This window comes from Bactrocera tryoni, chromosome 2 (assembly GCF_016617805.1).
Source record: "Bactrocera tryoni isolate S06 chromosome 2, CSIRO_BtryS06_freeze2, whole genome shotgun sequence".
Classification (NCBI taxonomy): Eukaryota; Metazoa; Arthropoda; class Insecta; order Diptera; family Tephritidae; genus Bactrocera; species Bactrocera tryoni.
In genome coordinates, this window is record NC_052500.1 from 61567193 (window position 1) to 61590353 (window position 23161).

At 31.9% G+C, this 23161-nt stretch overlaps 3 protein-coding genes and 2 non-coding genes across 5 annotated transcripts; 2 read left to right on the top strand and 3 right to left on the bottom strand.

Moving 5' to 3' along the window:
• The first annotated feature begins 3181 nt into the window (after window positions 1-3181).
• On the top strand, window positions 3182-6266 carry LOC120768808. The gene is made up of 4 exons (XM_040095560.1): window positions 3182-3671; window positions 3729-3870; window positions 4498-4711; window positions 5807-6266. Exons 1-4 carry the CDS (start codon window positions 3182-3184, stop codon window positions 6017-6019), a joined length of 1059 nt encoding a protein of 352 aa, XP_039951494.1. The 3' UTR covers window positions 6020-6266.
• Window positions 6267-6274: 8 nt separating this feature from the next.
• Window positions 6275-8454, bottom strand: LOC120768572 (NADH-ubiquinone oxidoreductase 49 kDa subunit). Its single transcript, XM_040095320.1, has 6 exons — window positions 8348-8454; window positions 7894-8018; window positions 7712-7821; window positions 7435-7636; window positions 7183-7370; window positions 6275-7114 (listed from the first exon to the last, which is right to left on the bottom strand). The coding sequence occupies exons 1-6, from the start codon at window positions 8452-8454 to the stop codon at window positions 6425-6427; spliced, it is 1422 nt and encodes a 473-aa protein (XP_039951254.1). The 3' UTR covers window positions 6275-6424.
• Window positions 8455-9988: 1534 nt separating this feature from the next.
• LOC120768415 (probable RNA polymerase II nuclear localization protein SLC7A6OS) lies at window positions 9989-14174 on the top strand. Its single transcript, XM_040095096.1, has 4 exons — window positions 9989-10372; window positions 10501-10985; window positions 13630-13829; window positions 13896-14174. Exons 1-4 carry the CDS (start codon window positions 10145-10147, stop codon window positions 14111-14113), a joined length of 1131 nt encoding a protein of 376 aa, XP_039951030.1. The 5' UTR covers window positions 9989-10144; the 3' UTR covers window positions 14114-14174.
• A 6264-nt stretch (window positions 14175-20438) lies between these two features.
• On the bottom strand, window positions 20439-20511 carry Trnar-acg. The gene has a single exon. It is a non-coding gene; the product is annotated as a tRNA-Arg (tRNA).
• Window positions 20512-20726: 215 nt separating this feature from the next.
• Trnar-acg lies at window positions 20727-20799 on the bottom strand. Its single transcript has one exon. It is a non-coding gene; the product is annotated as a tRNA-Arg (tRNA).
• Window positions 20800-23161: the final 2362 nt, after the last annotated feature.

The following is a 23161-nucleotide window of genomic DNA, read 5'->3' on the forward strand; positions in this document are numbered from 1 at the left end:
CTTTCCCATATTTCCTTTAGCAGTTTTACTTTTTTCCACAAACGTTGAAAAGTGATGAAATTCGATTATCTTCGTTACAAAATGCCGTCGCTTTCGTGCTGTTTGAACTTTATTCGTATAATGGAGTTCGTAAACTGTTTCTATTATTCTCGTCGACAAAATATAGTCAACTCTACTGATGACAGTAAAGAGAGTATCTGGTTCTCCCTTGAATGGGAGAATATCTTTTAGTTGTCCATGGAACTCACTGAGATTGACCTCATTTAATATGATAACTGGTTGTGCCATCTTCGATGTTTGGTTACAAGCCCACCAGGTTTCGTTCGACAGCTCCGAGTAGATTGCGCTGTTGTCGTACGTCATTAGTTTGGTAAAACGACAAAATATATTCAACTCTACTAATGACAGCAATGAGAGTTTCCGGTTCTCCCTTGAATGGAGGAATATCTTTTAGTTAGTTACGATCCTCAAGTTATTTTGAAAATTTCTATTAAAATTGATGATGTTTTTTGCGATCAATTTCTTAATTCTTTTTAGAAAAATGTAAAGCGAATTGTGATCTCATTTGATTTAGCAAGAGCATTTGGCAAATCGGTAGGTCTTAAAGTAAAAAGTATTTGGTTTAAAGGATAATTTAAACCAGTTATGAATGTTCTTAGCGCGGTTTTCCGATTTTTAATATTCAACTGTTTTGTAATACCGGTCATCACTTGTGCCGCGCGTCATTATAATCTTGTAATCTGTTTAACAATGTCAATTTCTTATTGACTTCATTGTAGTAATCTATTAAGGATTGTGATCCCTGTCTGAGGATACTCATTTCTTAGCCAATTACATGAATTGGACTTCCCTCCGCATAGGCAAAATCTAGCCTAGAAAACAAAAACTCTTAAGTTTAGGACTGTGCCTTGTTTTGAAGTTGGCTCCGAAATATCTCCTACTCTTCTACGTAAAGACTCATTTCGTTTTTCGCAGCTTGTCTCCAGCTGACATATGACTTTTCGGAGAATTTTGGTAAAGATTTTAGAATTTCTAAATTCTCATTACATATAATCGAGTCATTAATTGTTTGTATTTCATATTCTGTCACCTGCGCAGTAATTCTTAAGTTTTCCATCTGATTATTTAGCTGAGCTATCTCAGGTCTCAAGATTGTTGTTTGAGCCGCTATCAGCCGAGCTACTACATACATATGTCTTCAGCAGTGAAATTGCTAACTGCCATTTTTGAAAATCGTAAAATTATATCGTCCACTTTTAGAGATTCTTTCTTTATAAATATTTATTATAAATATAAAATTTATCTTGTTTTCCTTTTACTTAAATACTGACACTTGTTAGTTTCACAATTATTATTTTTATTTTCTTTCTTTATGGTTACTGTTTTGTTCGATTTTTTCTCGCACTCACTATTCGCGATAATTCTATGGCAACAGAATGTTTTTCCCTAGATCTAGTCCACTAGAGAATTTTAATTCTTCTCCTGTCAGGATCGCCTATTTATTGAATAGCGTTGACCGAGAAATTTTTAAAAAGATCCGAACTGCTTTCGATCTGATGAGTAACTAAACTGACATATTTTCATTTAACTTCCTTTTAAACATCATTTTCTCATTTACTTAAAGTGTCAATTACATTTTTAGCTTATTAAACATATTTCAGAAGAACGCTTAACGTTTGTTTATAACTATTAATATTATGTCTTCTTGTGAGAGCCATCATAGAATTTATTTACTTATTAGCTAAGTGGTTTGTTATATTGGTGGTGTTAACTTTTACACTTTTAATAAAATATTAATTATATATTTATTTATAAGTTTGAATAGATGTAATTGATAGATTCCAAAATAATTCAGCATTCATAATATTAAGCCGTAATATAAATTTAAACATATATGTAATTGAAAAAAAACACTCACAATTATTTGTGATTTTAAATTTTTTTATATTTATTATTATTTAAGAAGTATAAAAATAGATAACTAAAAATACTTTGATGAAACAAAAATGAATTATTGTAAAAAGCAAACAATCAGCCCAAACATTTTCAAATGTAACTGTATAATATACCCTTAGGATTCTTTAAATATTTATCGATAATAATTACACATACATAAGTTATATATAACAAATTTATTCTTAAGAATATTTGCTGTGAATGTTTTTGTGCTATAAAAACAATGTACGCTCACACAATGTATTATGAATGTGATACAAATAAAAACATAATAAATTGTATAAATATTTTGTTTCAATTGAAAAAAGCGTGTAAAATAAAAGTTTGGAAACAACAATGCGTCAAGAGAAGTGAGAACAGTAACATATTTTCTTTATACGCAGTCCTCACGGAAACCTTGCAGGCTCAGCAAAAAAAATGTTAAGAACATGTTGGAGAGAAAGTAAGTATCTATTTATAATTATACAAACTATAAATTTGATGATGCCTGAAAATACACGAACAATAAAAAAAAGTATGAGAGCAGTCAAAGAAAATTTTAATAACTTGACTGCTACATAGACTAGACTCTAGACTCTGGATCGTACATTAAATGGTTAAAAGTTTGAACCTTGAATGCAATTATCTCAAAAATTATGATATTCTCGCTCTGAAGAACCTTCTCTATCCGCCCATACCCATTTTATCACCCAAAATCCTGGAACGGTATTCTAAATCCCAGGTAAATTTTTTCCATCCCGTTTTGGGTATTAGAAATTATTTTTATTTAAGATTTTTGGGAAAGCAAAATAAATCTAATAATATTAAAAATATATATACATATATTAAATATAATATAATATATATGTAAATTGAGACAAAAATGATTGAAAACCTGAAAAGTTTAAACACTGAGTTAAAACACAAATACTTTAATATAATTTTGAAATTTTTTAATAATAGACAGTTGCTCTTCTTCGGATCCAATGTGATAATGATAAATTGAACATTGGCCTCGTAACAATTAAATAAAATTTATGTATAATATATGTATGTATGGCAACTCTTGGCACATCCACGCGCCACCTTTTGTGAAAAAACTATTTTAGATTACGTTTTTCATAGAAATTCCGGGAAATTATGAGATTTTCCCATAAATAGCGGTACATCAATGTTCAAATTAAAGTCTAGTGAGTTTCGCACATTCATATGTAATTATATGATAATATAATATATTTTAACAAATATGTCCGCAAAAATGTTATTGTATACAATTAATAAAGAAACATTGCAAAAATCTCCTTTTGTCGATATAGAAGGTGTAACTATACTTAATTTTCGGCAGATAGTGGAACATGAAGATAGACCAGGACAAACATTGATACATTTCAAGGCACCAAATATAAAAGCTTACCCACTGCGTATAAATACTAAACAGCATATACAAGAGCATGGAATTTCTCAAGTCAATTGCATGAGAATGTTGGAAAAGTTCGTTATTGAAAAGGATATTTACAACACCAACAATAGCAATGGAAATGGCGACAAACGCTTGAAAGTGATCACACGCCGTCATGTTCTAATGCGTATTTTAACTGCACCATTTTTTGTTAGTGAAATGCCAATTATTGTTATAAGGCACAAGCATATTATTTACATGTCTTTGGTAAAAAGGATATGTCCGACATCTGCACTTGGCAAAATGCATCATGAATTCGCAGATTATTGTGAAACCAGTAAAAATACAAAACTTTAATCTTTGATATATAAATCTTACCAAATTTTGTGTCTAGATTTTGCAGCGACAAATCCATCTGATGAAGTTCAAGATAATCATAAAGGATTTTTTATTTATGGCGCCAAATTCGGAAATTTAGATTTTCTTTATTCTGCTGAAGCCAGCGCTGTAATGAGTGATGAGGAGGTTGAACATGTGTACGTGTATACGATGCATTCTTTTTTTTAATTTTTATTTTAAAATTTAATTTTTTTAATTTATTTTTTTTTAATTTTTTTTTTAATTTATTTTTTTTTAATTTTTTTTTTTTTTTTATTTAAATTTTTTATTTTTGTTAATTTATTTTTTAAATTTTTTTCAATATTTATTTTTTAATATTTTTTTTGATTTATTTATTTTTTTAATTGTTTTTTAATTTAATTATTTTTTATTTTTTTATTTTTATTTTTATTTTTTTAATTTTCATTATTTCAAATTTTTTAATTTTTTTTTATTTTTTAATTTTAATTTTTATTTTATTTTTTTATTTTATTTAATTTTTTTTAATTTATTTTATTTTTTTTTTTAATTTCTATTTTATTTTTTTATTTTTATTTTATTTTATTTTTTTAATTTATTTATTATTTTTTTTTAATTTATTTCTATTTTATTTTTTTTAATTTTATTTTATTTTTTTTTTTAATTTATTTTATTTTTTTTTTTTTTAATTTATTTTATTTTTTTTTTTAATTTCTATTTTATTTTTATTTTTTTTAATTCTATTTTATTTTTTTTTTTAATTTCTATTTTAAAATTTTATTATTATTTTTTTAATTTACTTGTAGAACCAATATTGTCGAATTGAATAGTTGCTGCTTCATTTCTGTCAATATTATGACTGAGCGGAAGTTTGCCTATTGGATGAAAACCACTACCGTATTTAAATGGTGGTGCAAGGCATATCTTTCGAATATAGAAAAAATTTTCATTGGATTCCGAAATGATCATGGCGTTATAAATCAACCGGGGTTATTGAAGGATATAACGGATTTGGAAAAGGTATGTAATATAGCAAAGGTACATATATGTATGTATATTCAGTTTGGGTCTATAAAAGTACTGCTATTTGTCGTGTTTTTTTATAATTTGCTATTGCATTTATTGTTTTGTAAATAGTTTTAATATTTTTATACCCTAAACAGGGTAAGTTTGCCACGAAGTTTGTAAAGTCCAGAATGAAATGTCAGAGACCCTACAAAATATATACATACATACATACTTAATGAAAAGCATCACGAGCAGAGTTGATTTTGCCATGCCCATCTGTACGTACATATGTATATATGCGAACGAGTTCTTGGCACACGCTTTTTTCCCCTCCACGGAGCTGCTCAGTCACCTGCTTGGAGCGGAACCGCCTCCTAGGATTAAGAGGTCATTCCTCAACTACGTCGACGGCATCAAACATACGTCGACCAGACTTCTGACTCAACTAACTTCCGACAAGCACTGACCGCCATTTACAGTGGAGCCATCAACGCCTTCACCGACTCCCTCTCAATGAATGGCGTACTTGAAGTCAAACCACCACAGCTTTGTTTTTGATTCTGTAGCAGGTTAACCTCCCACTTATCCGAGATAGACCCCGACATACCTAATATATGTATGTCCTGGATGCAATGAGTCTCTGCATGATACTGGCCACCACTTTCCATGCCCTACTAACCCTCCGCATCTGAAACACCTCTGATCCAACCCCGTTGAAACAGCACGTTTCTTGGGTCTAACGTTTGATGACGTCGACGTCAACTTATCTAATCCTAAACATCCTAACGGGGAATATCAACCCGTTACAACAACAACCGATCAAACATAAGTCCTTATATGGAAACTTTTTTTATTGATTAAAATTTATTCACGAAATTCGGCACTCATTATTGTCCAAAACAACGGCCCAAAATCTCGGAAACAAATTGTTGCGATCGGTGCACTAGTTTTGCACATGGAATACCATGTTGCCATTTCTGTAGTGGATTTATAAAAAATGACAAATATCAGTTCTTGTAAGCTCTAGAAGTATGTATATATGTACATTGATATATAAACAACCAAAACTTATTTTTATTAAAAAAGAAAACTATACACTTTCAATAGGAACAACATAGACGCATTCATATATCTAAAGCATTTTTGAATAAGTTTCTAAATTTAGTTGCGGATACTACAGAAAATTATGATAGCCCTGACACAATTATTAAATACAGTTTTGATAAGCAGGGTAACATAGAGTGCAGCGTCCATAGCACCGACGAGTTCTCTATGTTTAGCGCTGATTTTACTGCCTACATGCGCGAACAAGCTAATTAAATTTCGTTTGTATTGGTTGAACCTTCACAGCGTTGTGAACATAATTATAAAGGATATTGCAAGTTTCTACTTTTTTTCAACAAACTTTGAATTTCGAACTATAAAAATTTATTTTTTTTTTTAACACTGCCTGTAAAAAAATTTATGTTTCGTGTATGTATTGTTAATAACAAAACTTGTAACATCCACTCACTACAAGACAAGCGCATAGAAAGACACAAATAAATATTGCCCACTAAAACAACAACACATATATACATATTTTAATTTTTTCGCTAATTGTTTGGTTTCAATAAACTCTGTTTATTACAAACTTTTCATTGTTTAACACAGATGTTTGCAGAAAAACTCCATTTTACACTTTATATTTGACTAAAATTTAACTTTGCCAGCAATTATTTGTATTTATCGATCGATCTCGCCGAACACCACATCGAGTGTACCGATAATCGCCACAATATCAGCCAACATATGTTGTTTGCCGATTTTGTCTAAGGCCGCCAAATGTGCAAATCCGGGCGCCTTAATTTTGCAACGATAAGGACGACTTGAGCCATCCGACACCAAGTAGACGCCGAATTCACCCTTTGGTGCTTCAATTGCTGTGTATGTAGCGCCAGGCGGTACTTGATAACCTTGAGTGAAGAGTTTGAAGTGATGAATGAGTGCCTCCATTGAGTTCTTCATTTCAGCACGTGAAGGTGGTGTTATTTTAGCATCATCGGTCTTAATTTCACCTGCTGGCATTTGATTCAAACACTGATCGATAATTCTCAGCGATTGACGCATTTCCTCAACACGACACAAATAACGATCGTAACAATCACCCTTGGTGCCAATTGGTACATCGAAGTCAACTAGATCGTATGCATCGTACGGTTGCTGTTTACGTAAATCCCATTTAATACCCGAACCGCGCAGCATAACGCCACTGAAGCCATAATTTAAAGCATCTTCGGCCGAAACAATACCAATATCAGCAGTACGTTGCACCCAAATACGGTTGGTGGTGAGTACATCTTCTACTTCATCTAAACGTTCGGAAAATTTGGATGCAAACTCGTAAATATCATCCATTAGGCCGAGTGGTATATCCTATATGGGTAATTATTAAGAATGATATTAACATTATAATATAAGCTAACATGTCAAAAATTACGTACCAATGACACGCCTCCGGGACGTATATAGGCGGCGTGCATGCGTGCGCCGGAAACACGCTCATAGAATTCCATCATTTTCTCACGTTCCTCGAAAAGCCAGAAGAAAGGTGTTAGCGCGCCCACATCCAAAGCGTGTGTACCCACGGCCATAATATGATTGAGGATACGTGTAATTTCAGCGAAAAGTGCTATGATTAAATGGCAATAACATGAATACAAATTTTCTTCGTAACTATATCTCATATAACCTACTGCGTATATATTTGGCGCGTAATGGCACTTCAATGTTTAACAGTTTCTCTATGGCTAAGGAATAGCACTGCTCGTTGCACATCATCGATACGTAATCAAGACGGTCGAAGTATGGTAATGCCTGCGTGTAGGTTTTATATTCAATCAACTTTTCGGTACCACGATGCAACAAACCAATATGGGGATCAGCACGCATTACGGTCTGCAATAAGTACATTGTCAAGAGATTTATGCAAAAATTTCATATACATATATGTATATAAATAGATAATCGTACCTCACCATCCAGTTCCAAAACTAAACGTAACACACCGTGAGCTGCTGGATGCTGTGGTCCAAAATTAATTGTCAAATTACGTACAGACTTTTCCACAGGCATAATTTTACCTAAATAAAGGTAGGGAATCAAATCAAAAAAACTTAATAACGAACATGTATGAAAGTGTTCAAGATACTTACTATTCCATGGCGGTAGCTTCATTAGGGCTGTGGATTCATCTGGATACATGACAGGGCCACTGAATTGTTTCATGAATTCTGGATCTGGATACCATTTTGCTGCGCCGCGGTTTTGCTGCTTGTCACTATTGAATACAACGAAAATTTAATTAGATTACTTGCAGCATAAAAAGTATATAGATAAAATTATAGTTTTTATGGCAACATTTTGTACTTGTCATTATTCCACACAATTTTTAAATTAAAAGGTAAATGCAAGTGTACACCGCAAATACATTCTACTACATACAATCATATGTCTTCCCGTTGTCTACACTTTTTTCATTGATTATGTAAGCTCTTTATTGTTTTTTTTTTTAGCCAGTTTTTAACGCAAGTATTGTTATCGCCCAATTTTACCACATTAATGGGAGCATATAGAAAACTTAGTACAATAGGTGTATTCTCCGCTCACCTGCCCAGAGTGGATCCAACTGCAGCAATAGCTTGGGGTCGCAACATTTGTAATCCGGCGGTGGCGGATCGCTTGATCATAACATTCATAGCTGACATAGCCATCATTGCACAGTTATTCGCTTAATTCGTCTAGTGTTAATAGTGCCAATGCGCTAATTGTTATTAACTTATCCACGATAGAATTGAACCTACGCGCGTGCAAAAGAAAAACGAAAAGTTCTAATGAAAATTGGCTGGAACAGCAGGGGCACGTAATGAAAAGCCCCAACAACAACTTCTATGAAATGTCAAATCCGACAATCCACAGCTGTCAGTTATTGCTCTCGGTGAATGGTGGACAGCACTTTTGTATGTGTCAGTGATGTGTGTTTGAGAACAGAAATCAGTATGGGGATTCTCTTGCTCTTGCACGTATTTTTGAATTTTACAATTGGTGCAACGACACAACAACAAAATACGCAGAAAAATATTTGCAATGGCTATAAAATAAGTCAGACCAAAACTCATGTTTTCGTGCAATGACATAAAAATATAAATACAACCCTGTGCCAGCTGCCATTTTACATAAAGACATATTTCGCCGTTAAATTATTAAGCAAGGTAAGTTTTAAATATATTTTATAATTTGTATTTAAATTATAAGGATTTGTTGCAGTTTGTTTTGTTAAGAATGAATGCAGAATTTGCGCCAATTCACAACAGTCATGCATAATAGTCATTCACAATAAATTGACCGAATCAGGTGCTATCATGGCTTTGCATTTTGTGTCATCGTGCAAGAGCAAGATAATCTATCTACTGATTTTTTACAACAATATTTTTTATACAATGATATGTATATCATTAAATTTGTAAAGTAAACGTATTTCTATAAGAATTGCAAGAACTGGCGCATTTCCATACATTTATAAATATTTGGTAAATATTCAGAACAGCGGTTTTTCGTAAAATATGATCCAATTTTTTGCAAAATAACTTAGAATATGTGTTTTTAAATATATTTAAACTATAAATAAAGGAATGAAGTTTACTCAAGGTAAGGCCAGGAAATCCCTTTTCCCCAACATGTAGTAATCAATTCAGTAATTGAGCAATTGAGCAATTTTGCGCTTGAAATATATTTAAGATATGAATTTCTAATGCGTTCTTTGTGAAAAAGTATGTTTTAAAAATTATTTTGCACACCCATATTGAATTGGTGCCCTTTGTTCGCACTTCAAAAAAGAAACCTGTTCGATCCAACAACGAAGTGTTCACAGTTCTTTCGCGCCGGACTACTTTTTGCGTTGACGGCCTTCGGATTCTGATAAAAGTAACAGCAATAAAAACGTGAACTTGAATCATTGAAAGTATATTTTGAACTTCGCAAAAAAAATAAAAGCCAATAGCTATTCTTAACAATTCATAAATCTTTTTTTATTAACAAATCTTCAAAAATGTATGTACATATTTACGGAAACGATAAAAAAAACATTTTGATACAACTAATTTCAGATAAAATGTTTTCGTTTCCTACCCAAGCTTAGTTTTTTTATTTTTTTTTTTAAATAAAAAACAGAGAAACGAAAAGAAAAACAAACAAAGCTATTCCATTTTCAATGGCAATGGTAATACCTGCTGGGCCACACTGGTTACGCAAAAGGTCGCACATTTCTTTGTTGGAATTTTCTTAGCTTGTCTCGTTTTTCACTGCATATACTTTAAAACGGTTGAAACCAGGATTCGTCTAGACATACACATTTTTTTTATAAATTAATATAAGTTAAAAAGAGAAAGTTAAGTGTTTTTGTTAAAAATGCCAGCCGTTGTTCGTATAAAACGTAGAATTGATGAGGAGCCGCTTAGTGCATTCATATTAAATAGCAAGAAACGACGCCGTTTAGAAGATAACACAGGAGAGGAAGCAGCGGAAGAGGCCGCAGGTACTGCTGCAGGGGTTGGCACTGGCGTTAATGGGGCTTTAAGTGACAAAGAAGGCGAAGTATCAACAATACTAAAATTTGCAGGCACAATACAGGATCAGGTAAAATATTTAACGTATATATTCATTATTTGATACATAAATTATATACATACATGTTGTTTATTTAAATTAAAAAAGGAAATACAAAAATTATTATAAGGATTTATTTAAACATTTTTCAAATTTAGGATGATGGCGCTACCACGCAGTTGGCGCGACTTACAAAAGAAGCTGCCAAAGAACTTGTGTTACAGAAATCTATGCGACCACCTAGTAATCATACCGAACGTGCAAGACAGGAAATGCGGCAAGCATTGCACGAGAGCCGGTTCCGTGTAGTCAATTGTATGCGTACCACACTAGAAGACGCAAATGCAGCTGAAGCGGCAAAAGAAGTGACAATTGTCGATATTGAAAAGCAAGAGGCTGGCGTACAAACAGACAACGTGCCAACGTCCGCTACGGCAGATGGTCAAGCACATTTATCACAGAATGTCGCACAACAACAACAAAGACAGACAATAGATGGGGATGCGCAGCATTTCCCCGCACATGACACGCATAATGCACAGCAAGCGACTGACTCTGACACAGGCTACGTATATGATTTGTATTTGCCAGAGAATGAATTGCAAGTGGAATATGCTGATATGATGGACGATAACTATTTAAGGTTGGTTTTGCACATCGAGCAGATATTGCTCACCAGTCGTTTCATATAAATCGGTGCGCTTGTTTATTTGCCAAAAACACAAAAAAATATCTAAATGAACAAATAAGTCAATGCAGGGTTGGCATTATATACAGAGATATATTCATGTTTATATGTATGTACATATATGTGTGTGTTTGTATGTGTACTTGGATAAGTGAATAATGGTAAAGTTGATAAAACAGTAAATTGCCAGAAAAGCGTACGCCTTATATTGCTAAATAATTAAAAAAAAATATTTCTACTTTTCAAACGTGAAATGAGGGAAGACAAAGAAAATCAATCGTGCATTTGTCGGTTCATACACATAATTATGCATAAATATGCATACATGCGTACTAATTACACATATAAATGTATAGTAAAATTGATGCAAATTGTTGTGTATTTATTAAGGTTGTACTATCCGTTTAATTACTACCACAACAACACTAGCTACAACTACTGCTATTGGTAATTGAGAAAGTTAATAAATTGTGTGAAGTTAACAATTTGGCCAAAGATGCCCTATAATTTTGAACAGCGAAGGATATTGGTGGTAAACACACACACAGGCAGCACTGCGACAACACAAAAATTGCAAAAAATTTAAACAAAATGACTGTTGGCAGAGTGCAACAGCAATGACATTTGGACCTTAACGCAAAAAAAATGCATAGCAAAGCCAATATAAGAACTATTATAAACAAAAAAGTAAAAAATATAGAATTTAGTTTATGATAGAAATAATGTAAACGCACACATACAGGCTTACCGTTAAATTTTCATAAAAAATCAAAACATGGGATTTATCTCGTTTCGGTGGAAAGTTTCAGTCCGAATATTTTTTTTTTATCTTATTTGAAATTCGTTTCGTTCAAATTCTAAAATGTAATCATTTTCATATTTTTCCATATAAATATTCGCTTGCATCATTCCATATCAAGTGTTTTCTGCCAAAGTTACAAAAATTTATACGAATTAAAAACAGCAATGTGTATCAATCATTAGTTTCATTTATGTTTTCATTTAACAAGTGCTTTTTAATTTTACCATTAAGCGGTAATATGTATCAAAATAATAAACGGTCCTTCTCGCACACTACTCTAAAAACTGCGTCTGGTGCAATTATTGTATGTTTTTGTGTATTTGAAGTAATCATCAATCCTGATACTTAAGCAAAAATAAGCGCACACTTGCATTGTGTAGGCCAAAAATATTGCAAAACGTAGAAAAATAATGTATAGTTTTAAATTTTTAACGCTAAGTATTGTTTGTAATATCCCTTATCTTAGGTGTAAACATTATTTTAATGATTTTTTACATAAGTATGTTTTTACATTTTATTACAGTGGTAATCTGTGTGTATGTGTGCTTACTGAGTAATTGAAAATAAATACTTGGTTTTAAACAGCCAAAAACGCAGAAAAATAATTAAAGCAAACATAAACAATTCAAGGCATATTGAAAAAGTTTACAAATAATTTAAAAATTTCTAATTGAAAGATTATAGAAAAGATAAAAATACAAAAACTATATTACATATACATAAGTAAAATTATATTACATTTGTTTTTACGCAACGCAAAATTTAAATTTACACAATTTAGCATATATGAATAGAGTAAGCAATTAAATGTCGCAATAATATAAATGTTTGATTGCGTTTTTTTTATTTAAATCATGAAATATAAATCTATGACATATATAATACATATAATGAAATAACCAAAAATAACAAAAAAGTTTGTTTTATTCAATGCTTAAGACTTTGGCAAGGAAATGCGTTGTGAGTTCTTTGGTTGTGCCAAGTTTTTATTTTCATTTACTTATAAAACATCAACATAAATTGTGCAGCAAAGCTTATTTTAATAAGCTTTAATTACCGCTTTTTTTCCCCCAAAAATGCGAAAAATTGTGCCTAAAGTAGCATTTAGTATAAAAAATTCGCAAGTACTGGTCATAATCAGTCCCAGTGCGCTCCCACTCTTGAGATCAGGCCCACTACCTAACATTTGATATGGCAAACTACTCGAAATTCTTTAATTCAAGAGTATTTCCTGAACAATTCAACAAAAAATAAAAACACGTTAATTCCGATTCCTATATGCTATAAATCACTTCATAAATAAAAAAGTTTCCTACAAGTACTTCATTTTGATCGTTCAGTTTGTGTGGCAGCTATATGAGATTTTGCGTCGTTTTGAGAAATTTATTCGATAATTGTACAGTTGCTCTGGACAATATTCCACACCAAGTTTCGTCAAGATATCTCAAATAGAAAAGTTTCCATCCAAGAACTTGATTTAAATCTAGGTTGTTGTTGTTGTTGTAGAGGCAGAATTCTGTCGAGTTGACAGACCTTGGCCGGATAAATATCCGGGTCCGTTCCGGTTACGTAGACCCGACTGTCGTGGGAACGGGATTTAAATCTATCGGATTGAATGGCAGTTATATAAAATGAACCGTTCCCTTGGACAATAATCCATGCAAAATTTTGTGAATATATGTCTTGAAAAATAAAAAAGTTGTGCATGCAAGAACTTGATTTTGATTCCTTCCATATCGTAATCCATCGTATATTTTAAAGCTAGTATTTGTTATTGCAAAAACTCTAATTTTACAGCATTCGCCCATACGATGATCTAATCTATGAAGATCGTTTTAATGATGACGACGAAGATGAAGATTCGGAGGATTCGAATAATGAAAACTACTATACAAATGATTATCCCGATGAGGACGATGATAATGAGGATTATAAGGATTCCTTTGATCATGAAGACATAGATGCCATGGCATTGGGTATGCGGCATATGCGTATGGGTAAATAATAAAGAAATCTTGTTTTTTATATAAGTATTTATTTTATTTTTTTCTATTTTCTTAAAGGCATTCAGCAAGGTTACATTCACACTTTTGATGATGATGACTCTAGCGTATCCGGCTGTGAAGATTCCTCTGATGATGTTTACTATGATGAGGAAGACCATATATTTGGACGAAGTAATAGGCGTAATCATGGCGGTGCTGATGATGACGACGACGAGGATGATGATGACGTCGACTATTATGATGCTGGCGGTAATAGCGAGGATTCGGATGCCTAAATTTAGGAATTGTTCATTTGGAGTAACATTTGATTTTAATAAAATATCTCAGTTAAACTTATTTATTTATGTATACTTTTTTCAATACCTATGTATTGGTTTTGTAATACGTCATTTAGTTTATTAACTGAATTTGTGTTTGTTTTAATATTTCTTTTGCTTTTTTTGTAAGCTCTTATTATTTCATTATACTCAATACATATAGTATACATACTATATTTGCTAAAAAAGACTCGATAATATTGAATATTAACATAATAATTAATAAAATATAGATATGAATGTATACCAAATAATCGAATTTTTTTTAATTATATCTCAGTTATACTAAATATTTAACATTTCTGGTCATTACTGCAGGTGCACTCGTCAATTGTTTTTTTCTTTTATGTACAATATATACATTTATTTTCTAGTGTTTAAATAGTTTCATTTATTACTTATAATAATACATATTATTTGAAAAGGCGAAAATGTATGTACTCATACTAATAACTTAAGCAAAGTAACCGGTTCATTCTTTGTAAGTATTCACAAACATACCACAACAACACTACACTTGTATCTATGAGATATTATTGTGGTGAATTTCTTACTTTCATAAATATACACAAATATTTCCAATTGTGCACCAACTGCTGCCGCTGCAGCGAAGCGAGAAAATTTACAGCTTATCACGCCGCATCGTAAACAACGACTGCAGAATCGTGTTTTCCAATTGTTGACAACGTTTAGTATATAATTATTACCATATACATTTAATGCTATTACGCGTATGAAGCAGCGTTTAATTTTGCCATATTCTTCATTGATTTTAATTTTGATGGGTGTTGATTTCGCGCACGTACAAAACAATTGTTTGTCATTGGTGTTTACATGCATATGTGCAATGCCTCGCTGTCACCGTCTGTGTTAACGCTGACGTCGTCGTTGTTGTCATTTTGTGTGTTTTTTTTTTGGTTTTGCTACGGTAAGTTCTCTGTGGCTACATGGCAAATGCAGTCAACGTCAACGTTATACTGTCGATGTCGCTGCTGCTGCTCTGGTTGGCGTTATCTTTGCAGTCGTCGTACATTTTCTCGCTTCTATGGTTAGTTGTTTGGTGAATGCAGCAGACGAAGGTGAAAATAAGTTTTGTGTAATAAGAAAAGTATACTTTTGCAAAGCATTTTCTGCAATGGGTGCATTGAAAGTAAACAAAAATAGTAATATTAAATAAATGCAAGCAATAATTTATACAAATAAAATATTTTCAAAGTGCAATTTTATGCGGTGACAGGTGAATAAGCAACTAAAACATACGGCAGAAAGAAGGGCGAGCCAAAACGAAAAAAGAACATTTCTGCAGCCCCAGCTAAAATGCAGGCAGCTGAGTATGTACTTGGTTTCAGAAAATTGTGATTTTGTAAACCGCTTCCACTAGATTTGGAGGTTGCAGTAATAAATCTGATTCAATTGTTTATATTAATGTAAAATAATTGTGAAACATATTAAGTTGTGTGAGTATTTCTAATTTAAGTACTTCGCGTTACGGTGAAGCAAAAGAAAGTAAAGCGAATCGAAGACATCGCCAGTTGCCAGTTATATTGTTGACCAAAATTAGTTTCCAATTGGTTTTATTAAATTCGGTTACGATCATTGGTGTAGCAGTGTGTATAATATAAACATATGTACACACATATATGTATGCATCTAAATAAAGTATAAGTAGTTAGAAATCGTACGCACTTAATTAAAGTAAATATATTTACATACATATGAATATAATGTACATGATATGATATATATGTATGTAGTTACATACAAATATGTAATTGAATCCGGGCATGAAGAAGTGAAAATGTAAGTACGTAAGAAGAAGAAAATGCACACAAGATAAAAATGTAAATATACAAAGCGGGCGTATATGGTAGATAGAGGTACATACATATGTACATATATATGAGTATGTACTATATGTAGACAAAAAGCGACACACTGAACAAACGAATGTACATATGTATGTATATTAAGGTTTATTTAAAATATTAAAAACAAAATTATATTAACGGTAAATGTTCCAGTTTTGGCATAAAAGGATGTTTTCAAATTTTTGAGACCGAAAACTCAAAATCTGAGATTTTAGTTCGCGTATATAAAGACGGACAGACTTGTTGAGGGTATAAAAAAATACGTTTTATTACCAAACTTTGAAACACGAAAGTTGCAAAAAAGACTTGTTTATTATAATACATAGCTGTATACAAGTATATTGTATCGTTTGAGATATAATACATGTATGTATGTATGTATATTCATTTGAGGAAAATAGATTTTTTGTTTATTTCTCATCAGAGGACTCTTAATAAATTTAAGGCAATGGAAATCTATTCACTTTTTGCATATATAGTACAAATGTATGTATTATTATGTATTAAGGTTAATATTATTTAAAATTTATAGGTGCAATAATGGTAAAATATCAAAAATATTATATTCCATTCAAATAAAAAATCGACATCGTTAAATTCAATAATAAACTTTTTTTTATCGATAATAGCATCGGCGAGTATAAAACGTGCAAATACATAATTACAAGTCGATACTACTTTGGCTTGTCTTCTTTTGAAAGTTGCCTAGCTGCATATTGAATGTGCTAGAATTACAGTGAAAGTGTAGCATTAAAAAAATCAATTTGTGTTTTAAATTAATAACCTCAACTCGATCAAATCAAAGAGTTACAATTATAAAAGCGTGTGTGTTAAAATTAATGAACAGTAGTAACTATTAGTGTAATAATAAAGAAATAAATTTATTTTATTTGCATACCGTTAGCAACATACTTTGACGGATTAAATAAACTAATCAGATTGAAATTTTGTGAGGTAAGTCAAAGATGCATATTCACATACATACATATGTATGTATGTACATACATATGTTTAACTAGTAGTTTAATGTTGATTTTTAATAACATGCATACGTACATACATACATATGTACATATGTATGTGCATATCCATGTTTGTTTTTTCAATTTAAATATTTTTTTTTAATATTAATCCCAAAATCACAAGCAAAAATCTATGAAATATTTTTTTAATTAAAAAATTTAGTTATCAAATAAAAATATTATATTTTATATCAAAGGCTGAAATGAAAAGAGCTAAAAAGTAAATATTTACATATGTATTTCTAACTAAAAAACTATAATTAAGAGTAAGAAAATGTAAATAAGATTAAAACTACTAAACTACATACATACATACATACAGTTGTCCACAAAAAAAAATGAGTGATCACATGAGAAAAACGAATTGTTAATTTTCATTAACAAAAATGTTTTTTTTTTAATTTTTGCACAATGTAATTTGCTAAAGATCTATTAATACATACATATGTATGTATGTACATATGTACATACATATGTTGATATTTTATTAAAAATATGATTTACTTTTTACAATTTAACCAAAATGTTTTAAACGATGTACGCTAGCGCGAAATAATTTAAAATTCGAAAACGAAATTTTAGAACAAACAGAACTTTTTTAATTTTTAATTATAAACTTGAGATTAATATTTTTAAAACTTATATTTGGATTAAAATTTAAAAAAATATATTTTTGGAAATAAATATTTATTTTTAATTTTCGATATTTAACAAAAATTAAAATTAAAATGTTAAAATGTTGATTCGGCGGAGATAATTTGTTGGTAGAATTAAAAATGTGCTTTTGAGGCACAGTATAATAAATTTTTAAAGTTTCTCCAATTAAAGTGCTTAGAGGGTATGTTTTTCAATTCTGAACTAAATGTCAAATATTTGTGTTCCCTACTTGACTACCACTACAATAACTAATAAAACTAATAAATGTAGAATTTTTTATAAACATATACAATACATACGTATACATACATACGTATACATACATACGTAGTATTTTTACAGTTAATTGCTTGTAAACAAAAAAGCTTATTCCAACTTTTCTCTAGTGATAATTTTCTTTATAAACAAATTTCATGCCGAAGTCAGCAAAATATTTACACATCCACACAGCTGCCTTATCTCCGGTAAAAGGCCTTTATTTGTCCAGTTTTAACTCATTTGTCCGCCCACAAAGCTGTAATAAAGTGAAAATAATTTCACACATACTATGCAATTCTTTCTACGTCATTCATTTGCCATATTTTGCGCTATCAGATGCCACCAACAATGGCCGGTACTTTGCACATTCGCATTTCACTGAACTTACATACAAAAATATTTATTCATATCAAAATAAATTCCATCGCACCCAGTTAAGCACAGCATATGTATATATGTATGTATGTATGTACATTTATATAAACCCTTTGCCAGCCAAACTGACCCAAGGCGCACACACCCTTTGACTTTTCCATATTTTAGCGCAAAAACAGGACGAAATGCGAAGAGGGAATCGTCGTCGTGCCTTTGTGCCAGCATGCGAATACAACTTTTCATTTACGTTATTTGCATTGTCACCGAAAATGCCAGTGCTGCCACATGCCATGCTGTGCTTCTAACTATGTACTATACTTCACCTTACATCACCCACTATATACATACATATGTATATACTACATACCAGATGGTATGTATTTCCTGCTCTAACTTCATTGTTCTGTAGTTGTTGGATGGCCGTATTTTAGCAAACGTACATAACCTCAATGTGTAAGATTATTTTGCTTGAATTTCAATAGCTATGCGGGTGATATTTATTTTTTATGTCCTGAACAGGGTATTTTAAATTCATCATGTTGTGTGTTGTAACAGAGTCGTCAGAGACCCTATAATATATATTCTCAGCGAGACGAGCTAACAATTTTTAACCATGTCCGTCTGTCTGTATATATGTATGTAAACTAGACCTTCAGCTCCTGAAACATAGACCTGAAATTTTGTACATGTTCTTTTCTCCCCACGAGGCTGCTCATCTATCGAAACCGCCGATATCCTACAATTATAGTATATGGAGGTCTTATAAGCGATCAAAATTAAGTTCTGGTATGGAATACTTTCTTATGTTACAGGAAAACCTTACGTTACAAAATAATTTCATAAAATTCGGCATAGACTTTTCCCCAAGGCAGCGATACAATGTCCAAACAAATTTTTCAGAGCGGATAACTATAGCATATAGCTTTCATACAAACTGATTTATCGAAATCAAGTCCTTGTACGGAAAACTTTTTTTATTTGAAAAGCTATCTTTACAAAATTTTATATGAGATGTTATGCAAGGCAAAGCTACAATCTTGGAACAAATTGTTCAGATAGGATCACTATAGCATATAGCTGTAATACAAATTGACCGATCATAATTTATATTAAGATCTTTAATACCCTTTGAACTTATAAAAACATGCATCTGTGAAGGATATTATCACTTAGTCTATAAAAATACAAGATCTAAGGACAAGCTACAAACGTGTATCGTTACTGAAATGACAAATGATGAAAGGTCCGAAAAATTTACTTTGTAATGTGTATTATAAGCTTTATTAGAGATCCTTAAAATTCATAGCATTTTTTGAAAATAGGAGAAGAATTTTGGCCAAGGTCCTGGCAACGTTCCATTGGCATATTACATGTTATTTGTCTCGGTTCGACCAACTTTGGAGAACGACGAATAGATCAAACAAACTGGCTTAAGGTTGGTATGCAGCTCTCAAGTAATTGCTCAAGGAAAAAAATACATTATTTCTCAAGTAATTTTGACAGCTGGTTACGCATTGTGAATGATCTACATTAGAAGAGCAAGAGAGAATAAACAAAGAAAACAAACTTTGTGCGTAATATGTATGTGTGTATGTGTATGGTAACATAAATATTTTTATTGAGATTTAGGAAATGTTGTTGATGATTGGTAGGTTTTATGCAACATTTCAAAATGGAATATACTTCATAATAATGATTTCAACTAATTTAGGACGAATTTGACGATTACTTCGAATTTCCTTCAAGAAACAATTGTTGATTTGATGTTTCTTCGCAAAACAAGGTTTGCCATATTCACATTTTACTGAAAAAAGGTATCAAAAATTGGTACTATATTTCTTGAGAGCTGCGTACTAGCACAAGTAAGTTTGTCGCAGGAAAGTATCTTGACCGTTTCTTAAGCGTTTTTTTATATGAAGTTTTTACGTTTCTTGCGAGCTGCGTACTAAGCTTTAATCATAAACATACGAAGAAGCTTGAGTTTAATGACATACATCAGTCCCTTTACATTGCATGGTACTGGGTATAATATCTATATAATCAGATATAGTATTATTAAATTCAAAATCAAATATTTTTAATAAAAAAAAGCGAGTCTTACGTCGATCCTGCCAGGAGTCGAACCTGGAATCTTCTGATCCGTAGTCAGACGCGTTATCCATTGCGCCACAGGACCGGTTACTAAATTTGTGACAATTATTTGTAACGAGTTTAGACAATTTTTTACTTTGATTGATATCAGTACACAATTTTTAATTAAAAATAATAATTATTATAAAATATTTGAAAGAATTAATATTAAATTAAATAATGTCATTAATTGCATAAAAGAATATGACTATTTCATTAAATATTCATTACAATTTTAAACAAAAGGTATATCTTTAATGTCGATCCTGCCAGGAGTCGAACCTGGAATCTTCTGATCCGTAGTCAGACGCGTTATCCATTGCGCCACAGGACCGGTTATAAAATTGAAAGCCAAAAATCACTCATCGAGCGAACAACACACAGCTGATAGTTTCTGTTCACGCTGAGTGACATTGAGACTGCTCGGTAGAAAGGCAAACGCAAAGAGTAAACAAAAGCCGAAATAAAAAGTGAGAACAAATATTAGATTATACATTGTAGTGCTTATGTTAATGACATGCCTACGTAATTCAAGTATATAAATAGTACATAGATAAATATGTATAAGTGTATATATAGTATACATATGTGTAGGCATTCAGTGACTTTCGGCAACAAAGTATACATAAATTAATAAATAAAATGATAAGGGTCGGTTGAATAATTTGTTATAATAAATATATAGTAGAGTATTAGAATCGGAATTAATATGAGTCACAAGGCAATGACAAGCTGCCTAATCAAATTATGTTCATACTAACTACTATGTATGTACATAAATGATAATATGAAGTCATAAAAGAATCATCAACCTTTCATTCAAATTGTATTCGTTCATGATGTCGTGTACTAATCTATACTTCTGTCAAACGAACAAAATAGTAACGGTAGAAAACTGGTTTTGAAAGCCAGGAACTGACCTTGATACTCTCAAGGGAATGTTATAAAGAAGACATAGGTTGCTGCCTCTAGCTAAACACTAAAAATTATGTTTCGTATTTTCCTTCGACTGGAAAATAAATGAGACAACTGGTATAAAAGTAAATACTTTATACTTGAACTCTTGTTGACAGTCATAACTTCGAAGTCGCAGATAAGTTCGTCTACCTTAGAACTAGCATTAACAATAACAACAACGTCCGCCTCGAAATTTAACGCAGAATAACTTTTGCCAACAGGTGCTACTTCGGATTGTGTAGGCAATTCAGAAGTAAAGTCCACTCTCGACGAACGTAGACCAAACTCTACAAGTCACTCATCATCTCCGTCTTGCTATATGGTGCAGAGGCATGGACGATGACAACATCGGAAGAATCGGCGTTACGAGTTTTCAAGAGAAATGTTCTGCGGAAGATTTATGGATCTTTGCGCACTGGCAACGGCGAATACACCAGTTGATAGAGCGATGAGCTGTACGAAATATACGACGACATTGACATAGTTCTGGGAATTAAGAGACAGTGGCTACACCGGCTAGATTATGTCGTCCGAATGGATGAAAGTACTCCAGCTCTGAGGGTATTCGTTGGAAAGACCAGGTGGAGAAGAACCTGCCTACGTTTGGAATCTCCAATTGGCGCCGAACAGCAAAAAGGAAAAACGACTGGCTTGCTGTTGTAAACTCGGCTATAACCGCGTAAACGATGTCTACGCCGATAAAGAAGAAGATTCTTGAACTAGATTCAATTCAAAAAACTTTGGTTCCTAGTATTGCAAATGAACGAACTAATGTTGTCAATTGCGAAATTGGTACCAAAAGGGTTACTTTGTACATATCCAGTTAATTACTCGTATCTAGAAGTAAGCGACTAGTTTTTGCTAAAGTAGAGATACGGAAAGGTATTTCGATCGGATCTGGGAGATGATTTAATGTACTTGAATGAACGGCTATTAATTTTGAAAAATTAGGTCTTTCTAGATCCCGTTGATGATCGCCAAGAGTACCTCAAAAAAGTGTCTGGCGGTGAAAAAGATTATAAATTTAAATTATATCAAATTCACAAGGCAACAAAAAAAGTTAATTTAAAAAATCTAAATTATTATTAAAATTGATAAATATGTCTCAAAAAATCGTATGAAAACAAAAAGTCGATCGGTCCATCAGTTTTGCAATTTTCATAAACGATTCTTATTTCATTCGATATAACGGATAATCCAAGTAGAGGTGCTTTTTGAATTGACTTTTTTTGGAGAGATCACGTGTGAGTATTGTTTGGCATTTCATCATGGGAAGGAAGACTTATGTCTGAACAATGTTTACAATTTGTTCAACTTTATTATGAAAATTCACGTTATGTAAAGAATGAGTTTCGCTCACTTCGCTCAATTTATGATCAACATAATCGGCTAACTGAGCGTTCCATTAAACATTTTGAGCCTCAGCATTCATTATTGGATAATATTCGACCGAATAGACCGCGTCGCCGTAGCTAAGAGTGTGCACAAAGAGCGATTCGACGCCGTTCGCATCAACTCAGACTGACGTATGGAACGACTTGGCTCATTTCACGTCGAGATCTTTAATTAAAAGCGTGAAAAATACAGCTTGTGCAAGAACTGAAGCCCCTCGACCTTCCCAAGCGACATCGTTTCGCTCTATGGGCTCCTGAAAAGTTTCAAGGTTATGTAAACAAGCTGCAACAGATTCAAGAGCTGCCATTTCTTCCAGAATAAATAACGGTAACCGACTATTTGAT

Excerpts from the sequence above, each read along its gene's own strand:
- LOC120768572 (XM_040095320.1), bottom strand. The coding sequence starts at position 8,454 with ATGATGGCTATGTCAGCTATGAATGTTATGATCAAGCGATCCGCCACC. Across the intron at positions 8,019-8,347 it reads GTTGGATCCACTCTGGGCAG|TGACAAGCAGCAAAACCGCG; the intron begins GTGAGCGGAGAA and ends TGTATTCAATAG. Across the intron at positions 7,115-7,182 it reads GTCCCGGAGGCGTGTCATTG|GATATACCACTCGGCCTAAT; the intron begins GTACGTAATTTT and ends TTACCCATATAG.
- LOC120768808 (XM_040095560.1), top strand. The coding sequence starts at position 3,182 with ATGTCCGCAAAAATGTTATTGTATACAATTAATAAAGAAACATTGCAA. Across the intron at positions 3,672-3,728 it reads CGCAGATTATTGTGAAACCA|ATTTTGCAGCGACAAATCCA; the intron begins GTAAAAATACAA and ends TTTTGTGTCTAG. Across the intron at positions 4,712-5,806 it reads ATATAACGGATTTGGAAAAG|GAACAACATAGACGCATTCA; the intron begins GTATGTAATATA and ends CACTTTCAATAG.
- LOC120768415 (XM_040095096.1), top strand. The coding sequence starts at position 10,145 with ATGCCAGCCGTTGTTCGTATAAAACGTAGAATTGATGAGGAGCCGCTT. Across the intron at positions 10,373-10,500 it reads CAGGCACAATACAGGATCAG|GATGATGGCGCTACCACGCA; the intron begins GTAAAATATTTA and ends TTTCAAATTTAG. Across the intron at positions 13,830-13,895 it reads TATGCGGCATATGCGTATGG|GCATTCAGCAAGGTTACATT; the intron begins GTAAATAATAAA and ends ATTTTCTTAAAG.